At 35.7% G+C, this 8730-nt stretch overlaps 1 protein-coding gene across 1 annotated transcript; it reads left to right on the plus strand.

Annotated features, from left to right (window-relative positions):
• Positions 1 to 1116: 1116 nt before the first annotated feature.
• LOC130746056 (NAD-dependent malic enzyme 2, mitochondrial) lies at positions 1117 to 8500 on the plus strand. The gene is made up of 19 exons (XM_057598567.1): positions 1117 to 1487; positions 1911 to 2007; positions 2176 to 2294; positions 2420 to 2587; positions 3179 to 3307; positions 3485 to 3545; positions 4324 to 4427; positions 4554 to 4637; positions 4743 to 4849; positions 4973 to 5075; positions 5391 to 5498; positions 5688 to 5753; positions 5863 to 5935; positions 6024 to 6110; positions 6197 to 6251; positions 6344 to 6415; positions 6851 to 6913; positions 7275 to 7389; positions 8043 to 8500. The coding sequence occupies exons 1-19, from the start codon at positions 1353 to 1355 to the stop codon at positions 8112 to 8114; spliced, it is 1818 nt and encodes a 605-aa protein (XP_057454550.1). The 5' UTR covers positions 1117 to 1352; the 3' UTR covers positions 8115 to 8500.
• Positions 8501 to 8730: the final 230 nt, after the last annotated feature.

The raw sequence follows: 8730 nt of genomic DNA on the forward strand, positions 1-8730 counted from the left end.
AGAATTACAAATGAGATAGTCAATATTACAACTTATTCTACTTAGTCAGTGCTAAGATCTTCGAATTCAAGGCTCTACAATGAGTTTTTTTACTGCTCAAACGCAACCTATTTAGTTAATCAAACTTTTTTAAAAGTCAAAGGGCTCGTTTGGTACGTCATATTAGATATGATGGTATAAACTTATACAATACATTGTAAGTTTATCCATTATTTAGTGCTAACTTTGTATTGTATAAGCGTATCCATTAATCCACTCTTATAAATTAAAAATGATGAGTTATTTAATCTACTTTATGGATGATGGATAAAGCCGTATAAGATTATGACGTACAAGCAATTTGAATTTTTTTATTCCACTACCACAATCACCACCACCATCACAACCCTCCATCACTACCACCATTAAGGTTGTCGTCATTGCCATCTCCACCATTGTCGCCACCGCTACTGCCACCATCACCACCAACTCCACTATCATCATCGCCACCACCGACGCCTACGACACCACCACCACAACCACGTCTACTGCCGCCACCCCTATGTCCACAACCACTACCCTTCGCCAGTACCACCGCTGTTGTCGCCACCACTGCTCTACACCACTGTCACCGCCTTCATCACCACTACCACAATCAACTTCATCACCCCTCACAATCCCCTCCACCATCCTCCATTGTCATCGCCATCACCATCGCCATCGACATCGCCGCCATTACCACCACCACAACTCTTCCGCCATCGTTACCACTTCTGCCACCACCCCTATTGCCACAACTACCACCTCCACTATCACCACCATCATCACCATCTCTACCACCACCACTTTTCCACCACCACCACCACCCACTTCATATATAATTGTACCAATTTCAAGCTATATGATAAGTTAAGACCAAATACTGTTTAGTATTCAACTTTTATCATCTTATTTTATAAGACCTAACATTATCAGACCTAAACAAGTGTGTTCTTGTAGTTGGTTAGAAGAATAGTCATGGTGATTTAATTCCGAAATTGACCTTTGAGCCTGAAGTCAAATATATATACCTATGATAATAATTAAATAATCCACCCAAACCTTGGCTGCCCGTATATTTGGGGCAGCTTGTCCTTCACCCGCATCCCCATCCCCATCCCCATCCCCATCCCCATCGGGCAGTATCAACTGAACCACCACAACCTCTCTCTATCACACTATAAATTCTGCACGACGCTGCTCTAAAAGCTACCGCTTTTCCACACACTTGAATTTTCTCAGGAAAATGCGGTGGTTCGTTACCACACAAAACAAACAAAATAAAGCATAGCATAGTAATACCTATAGTTCAATTTCAGTTTATACTTGTGAGAATGTGGAAACTCGCACGATTCGCTTCCGCCTCCAACTTCGCCGCCCGATCTCGCCGCTTCTCCGTCGCGATTCCTGGTCCCTGCATTGTTCACAAGCGCGGTGCCGACATCCTCCACGATCCCTGGTTCAACAAGGTTTTCAAATCCTCCCTCTTTCTCTCTTCTACTAGTATTCAAGTTTTTCGAATTTAATTCAACTTTTGCTCGGTTTCTCCTAATTTTTGGGGTGCGATTTTGATTTGATGACTTTTCATTTTCTGATTTGGTTTTTGTTTGATTTGATGTGAAACCGAGTCCCAAGTGTAGGTCACTTATGGAGTCATTTTACTCTTGGTGGTAGTTAATGTGCATATGATGGTTATATGAAAATAAATTGGTGCTAATTTATAGAGAGACAGATGAAAAATTGGCGTTTTGTTTTACATAATCTATTGTATTGTATGATGTTAAATTGGTCACATGTCTCATGAATAACACTTTTTTCACAGCCATTCTTCAGGATCCTTAACATCTCAATTTTTTTGTTTTGTTTTTTGCTTTGAAATTCTTGGAATGCAGGATACTGGGTTCCCTTTAACTGAAAGGGATAGATTGGGGCTTCGTGGTCTTCTTCCTCCTCGTGTCATATCATTCGAGCAGCAATATGATCGCTTCAGTAAGTTCGAGGCTTACTCTTCTGATATTATATGCATCTGGTTTAGTTGTGTTTTGCCTATCTTCTGAAAGCTGTATTATGCGCTTTCCTAGTGTTACTGGGTTTGTGCTTTTTATCGATTTTTAGTTTTATTCTTCAGTAATGTTTGATCGCCTTATTTATTCTCAGTGAATTCATACCGATCTTTAGAGAAGAATACTCAGTGTCAACCAGAAAAAGTTGTTTCCTTAGCAAAATGGAGAATCTTAAATAGACTGCATGACAGGAATGAAACTTTGTACTACAGAGTGAGTTTGACGATGAAGTTTGCTTACTTTCTATTTTCTTTTCTTTTTTTAACTAAATTTGCTTGTTCATGTAAGTGCATTATCGAATTTTGTTATGTGATTCTGTGTCTTTTATTTCTCTTCAGGTTCTTATTGATAATATAAAAGAGTTTGCTCCAATAATATATACTCCCACAGTTGGATTAGTATGTCAAAATTATTCAGGATTATTTAGACGTCCGCGTGGAATGTATTTTAGCGCCAAAGATAAAGGAGAGATGATGTCCATGATATATAACTGGCCAGCTCAAGAGGTATTGCATTAATTTCAGTAAATGCTGCATTGTAAGTTTCTTATTGAAATTGGAAATAGCTTTTTCCCTTCACTCTTCCCTTCTAATCCCTATTCCCTACACAGTAGTATTATTCAAGATTATGAACTTTTGAACTATTGGATCACTTATTTGAATCCTCTAATTCTATTGCTGAGTTTTGTAAATTTCTGCCCTTTAGTGATGAACAGAAATTCAGTTGGCTCAGATTTGTAATATTTTCTTATAATTTAATAAATTTTCTCAAACATTCCTTCTTAAGGAAGGTTTGTCTAGGTTTCTACCTTTGAGGGGAGGTTTGTGAAAATTAAGGAAAACTCACAGGAGGTTGGAATATTTTTACTCTTATTTCTTCTAGAAAGGGAGATTCTTTTATGCTGTCAAAATATGTACCGTAGATAAAATTGATACCTATGTAGATTTTTTTCTCCTTTAGTGAAATGATTCAGGTCGCACATCTCTGACTGTGTTTACCCTGCTATTACATTGGTGCTTTTTGGTTCATTAAGTGCAAAATTGGCTTGTATTTCCGTTTGTTATGTTAGGTTTTCATCTTCTTGTGCTCTGTTGCAGGTAGACATGATTGTGTTGACAGATGGAAGTAGAATTCTTGGCTTAGGTGATCTTGGAGTTCAGGGAATTGGAATACCCATAGGAAAACTTGATGTATATGTTGCTGCTGCTGGTATCAATCCACGAAGAGTATGCTTCTTTTTAACTGTCTTTTACTTTTTCAGTCTGATGTTTTCCAATTTCAAGCGACCAAAGATCATTAATGCGGAATAATATGTCAATTAGGTTTCTTTTGTTAACTACCACTTGATACATGAAGCAGTAACACTTGTTAACTCACCATATGTTGTTTTTCCAACCTGGCAGATACTTCCAGTCATGCTAGATGTTGGCACCAACAATCAAAAGCTACTTCAAGACCGACTTTGTGAGTTGCAGCTCTGTTCTTTTAAACCTTTTGTTTATTTATTTAGAGCTGTTATTTGTGTTATCGTTTCATTTATTAGGGAGTAGGGACCAAGGATGGACCCAAAAAAATTATGTTGGATGGGCCAAAGCAAAATTTTATTTTTATTTAGCACCACAAATGGCATTAAGTTCCCATATCTAAAACACTGGACATGATTAATAAACTGTGGATTGTGGCTTTGAAAATTAAGTATCAAGGCTTTAAGATTCCAAACAATTAAGAAGGATTAGGACCGATTCACTCATTCCTTTCTTAGCTACCATTGTTACTCTTTAGAATTAACCACCTTGCTTTATACGTTTGAGTCTCTGCTCATCTCACCCTGGCTATGTCCCTAAATCTTGAGTTGCTGCTCCATGAAAACTTCCTTGCTAAATATTTAAGCTCTGTGCAAAGCTTATCTGGAAGTTTATAACAGTTACCATAGAAGAAATTGCCAAAGTCACTTAGAATAAATTTTTTAGACTGTTAATAAGTTCAAGCATTTGAACTTTTCAAGCTTGAGCTTTCAGTGGCCATAGCCCCTGCCTGCTCTAACATGTTACTTTAGATTTGAATTGCTGCAGTATATTGTATATTTTTTATTGATTTTTTTTACACATTCTTGATTACTTTATCCTTGATTTGTAATTTTATTCTGAAAATGCAAATATCATATTGAAAGCTAGCAAGCTTATTTATCTTAGTTGATATCCTCAAAGGTATTGGCTTATCTGGTGTTGTTTCCACGTGACAGATTTAGGACTTAGACAACCAAGGTTGGAAGGTGAAGAGTATCTATCAATTGTGGATGAATTCATGGAAGCTGTTTATTCTCGTTGGCCCAAGGCCATTGTGCAGGTTTGTTTGTTTTTTTCTCCTTTCCCTGGTGATATGTGCAGGTTTGTATTTATTCTAGCACATGTTACTCTCAATGTTCACTTTAGATTTTATCTTCTAACTAGATTGTTGTGCTAATTTTATCAGTTTGAGGATTTCCAAATGAAATGGGCTTTCGAAACCCTGGAACGGTATCAGAAAAGGTTCTGCATGTTTAATGATGATATACAGGTGAGAGTGATATTAAGTTATTGTTAATGAAGAAAATGTCCGAGGTGTTATTTAATGCAGTGTGCTATTGGAGGAGCCACTGAAACTTTACTTCATGCTCTACAGGGCACTGCTGGTGTTGCACTCGCTGGATTATTGGGAACTGTAAGAGCCCAAGGTCGACCGCTGTCTGATTTTGTGAACCAAAAGATTGTTGTGGTTGGAGCTGGGAGGTACTTGGCAAACTGATTGTGATGGACATAATATTGAGTGTTCATTTTCTTTTGTTGATTGTTATTCTATCACACACCTTGTTATAACTATTTTGTGTCTCAATCTTTTGGCCTGGATTGCAGTGCAGGACTTGGAGTTCTAAAAATGGCCATCCAAGCAGTGGCAAAGATGTGTGGGTGCAGTGAATTAGCCGCCAAAAGTCAATTCTTTTTGATTGATAAAGATGTATGCTTTTACAAACTTCGCTAGCATTGTTAGTCCTTTTGCAATTGAAAACCTTAATTGTGCTGGACTGTTGGCTTTCATATCTAAAATATAATGACTAGGTCAATTGTGATTTTTGACTGAACATGTAATCCAAACATCATTTATCTTCATAATACTCTTTGTCTTGATTTATTTTTATACCTAATGTTGTTGACCTATAAAAGAAATAAATAATTATGTCCATTCAGTTTTTTGATGCTGTTATAGTTTTATTCAATTATTTATGTATATTTTCTTGTTAAATTAAGTCAACAATGCTATCTTTGTATGCAGGGTCTTGTCACAACCGAAAGGAGCAATCTGGCTCCAGCTGCAGCCCCATTTGCTAAAAATCCAAGAGATATAGAGGGGCTTTCTGAGGGTTCTAGTATAATTGATGTGGTAAATTTTACAGGATTCAATTATTGAGGAATACTTTGTTTGCTTAAGGCTAATGCTCTTTTAATGTTGAAAATAATTATTTTAATTTTAATTAACTAAACAATTTCACTTTCGTGATGTTAATTTTAAAGATTTATGCATGATACTAATTCACACCATCCTTTATTTGTCAAACCTATTGATCTTTAGGTTAAGAAGGTTAAACCACATGTGCTTGTTGGTTTGTCTGGTGTTGGTGGTATTTTCAATGAGGAGGTAATTGCCTTCTACAATCGTGCTTCTATCATGTCTCTTTGATAGCTTTGGGTACTGTGAACTTTTACGCTATTAAGATTCTTAATTTAACGGTTGAGATTCGGCTCAGGTGCTTAAGGCAATGAGAGAATCTGTTTCAACAAAACCTGCAATCTTTGCCATGTCTAATCCCACCATGAATGGTTTGTTTGTACTCATTAAGCACTCACAATTTCTTAATAATTTTTTATGTCTTTTCGTTTTGACATTTTATGTGTTATGGGGGGACAGCTGAGTGCACTGCTATTGATGCTTTTAGACATGCTGGGGAAAATATAGTGTTTGCAAGTGGAAGCCCTTTTGAAAATGTGGATCTTGGTAATATGTCTTTCATTGGTTTGGAAGAATCTAGTATTTCTCAGATTTTCCTCAGCTCTTGAATCTGCAATTAAAATTTTGTGCAGGTAATGGAAAAGTTGGCCATGTAAATCAAGCAAACAACATGTACCTTTTCCCAGGGTAGGGCATGTCTTCTTGGCATATATCTTTCGTGAATTATACCTATCAATTGAATTTATTTTGTAACTTCTTTTTTAACCTTTTCATTTCAGAATTGGTTTAGGAACTCTTCTTTCAGGTGCACGTCTTATAACAGATGGTATGTTGCAGGCAGCTTCCGAATGGTATGATGTTAATTTGGACAAATGTTTCTTTTTATTTACCAAAAGCTATATGTTGGTCCTATTTTTAGGCAGTTATTTTCTTGCCCTGAAATACATGTGCCTGTATGCTGATAGTATTTTTCACTGCTACAGTTGTCAACAACTTGATAACTCTACACATGGTAGTCATTAGCAGTAGGTTTTTGGATACTTCTTATGTTCAATGCGTTTCTTCTGCAAGTTATATGTTAAAATTTGTACGTTTTTAGTACTAGTTTTTTTGGTTCTAGAGCGCACTCGCCACAGGTTTTAGGGTAGCTTCTATCTCCACTGCATTTCTTCTGCAAGTTATATGATGAAAATTTTGTTACTTAATTTTTTTTAAACCTGGACTTGAGTTACCAATTCCATAACCATTTCATTAAATTGCATCTTTACATACTGTTGTTCTAACAGCCTTGCTTCATACATGGTTGAGGATGATATCTTAAAAGGAATTCTGTATCCATCAATTGATAGGTAATATTTCTTTTTACCCTTGAGATCTTTTGATTTTTGTTTTTTTCGCAGTTCTGCTTTTCTTGTTGTCCTTTACAAGAGCAAATGAAGTGCAATTTTTTTACGAACTTAAAACTTGGTTATATATGAATGGTGTCTTGCACTTAGATGCTGAGTTTGATAACAAATATCAGTATGTTGATGAAGTTATCTCTTGTCAGAGATGTTCAGTCATTTCCTAAATTTAAAAGCTTCAAATATTGTTTAAAAGATGTATATTCAACTTTCCGAAAGAAATGGTTTGTTGATTTGTTTGTTTGTCAATAAGCTAATTCTTTAGTATAATGTGTTTCTCTTATTTACGCTACTTTGTGTGTTGCAGCATACGAGAAGTTACAGCTGAGGTTGGGGCTGCAGTGCTTCGAGCTGCAGTTGAAGAAGATCTGGCAGACGGACGTGATGATGTGGGGCCCAGAGAACTTGCACACATGTCAAAAGTATGGAAAACTTTCATATTATACATTATTTTGATATTTCTAAGCATAGTCATTAAGGTTCTGAAGTATATGGAGTTAGTAGTTTTCAAATTGAATGGACTTCTAACCCCAGTGAAGAAAATTCTTGCTTCCACTTTCAATGCTTTGGAAATAGTGAAAATTGAAATCCAAAAATCATCAACTTGGATTGAGAAGAAACATCTGAAATCCAAACACGCTCTCTAAAAAATGTCATTTTCATCCGTGGAATTTTCTTTTTAATCTTCTGGGACTAAATTGTTATCATTTTTCATCTTTCAGAACTCAATCAGAGCCTTTTATCTTTCAGGGATGAAAATGAAAATTCCATCCTTCAGAGACTAACTCCATATTAATAAGGGATCAAAATGTTTGTTTACTCATTTAGACATAGGTTAAAGTATATATTAGGTCTCAGTGAAATTGTCAATATTTAGTTGTCAAAAAAAGAAGAAAAGAAATTGTCAATATTTGGTTCTAATCTATAATTTTTAATACATCCCTATTTTGAGCCGCAATGATTTTATATGCTTTCTGTGTAAAATGTATTGACAATATTTCCGAATGACATGCCCCATCTTTCTCACACGATAATATTCTGCCACTGCCAACTGGTGGTGGTTGTTATGTTACAGGAGGAGACTGTGGAGTACGTCCGACACAACATGTGGTTCCCTGTGTATTCTCCTCTGGTTCATGAAAAATGATATCCTGTATTTGTGTACAATTCTTTCAAGGCTTTGTACAACTCACATCTCAAAGTGCTGCAGTGAAGCCTTATTTATCTCTGGTTTCTAATCTAAACAAAGTTATTTGTTGGAGGTCAGATGAGGAAAAGGGGAAAGATAACTCTCCTTTCGGCCGTGAATTATGCGTATTTCCATTGAAATTTTGGGTTTCAAGGTTTCATGTGTATTATAGTGTCTATTGGAGGCAGCGTTGATGGCCAATACAAGACAGTTTCATTATTAACACTACTTATATCCTATGTATACACTGCTGGGAAATTTTGTACAATGGTGGAACATCTATCCTATATTTGCACCACTTGTAACATGTTTTTGTATGATTATTGAAGTGCAATTTTGATTAACTTGTTTGGCTAATAGGTTAGGTTAGTAATTGTCATTTAACAAAATAAAATAGCTGATTTATGCTCTATAACCTAAATGTAAACTATATAAGCACAACTCAGAATTTGTATCTAGTTTACTGTCTGATATTTAAAAAACCGATTAAAATAATCATTCATGTGAAAACTTTATATAAAAGTGTCATGTTAAAAAATGTATCTATCTCTTTCTTATATCTTTAAAGAGAAAT

This window comes from Lotus japonicus, chromosome 3 (genome assembly GCF_012489685.1).
Source record: "Lotus japonicus ecotype B-129 chromosome 3, LjGifu_v1.2".
NCBI lineage: Eukaryota > Viridiplantae > Streptophyta > Magnoliopsida > Fabales > Fabaceae > Lotus > Lotus japonicus.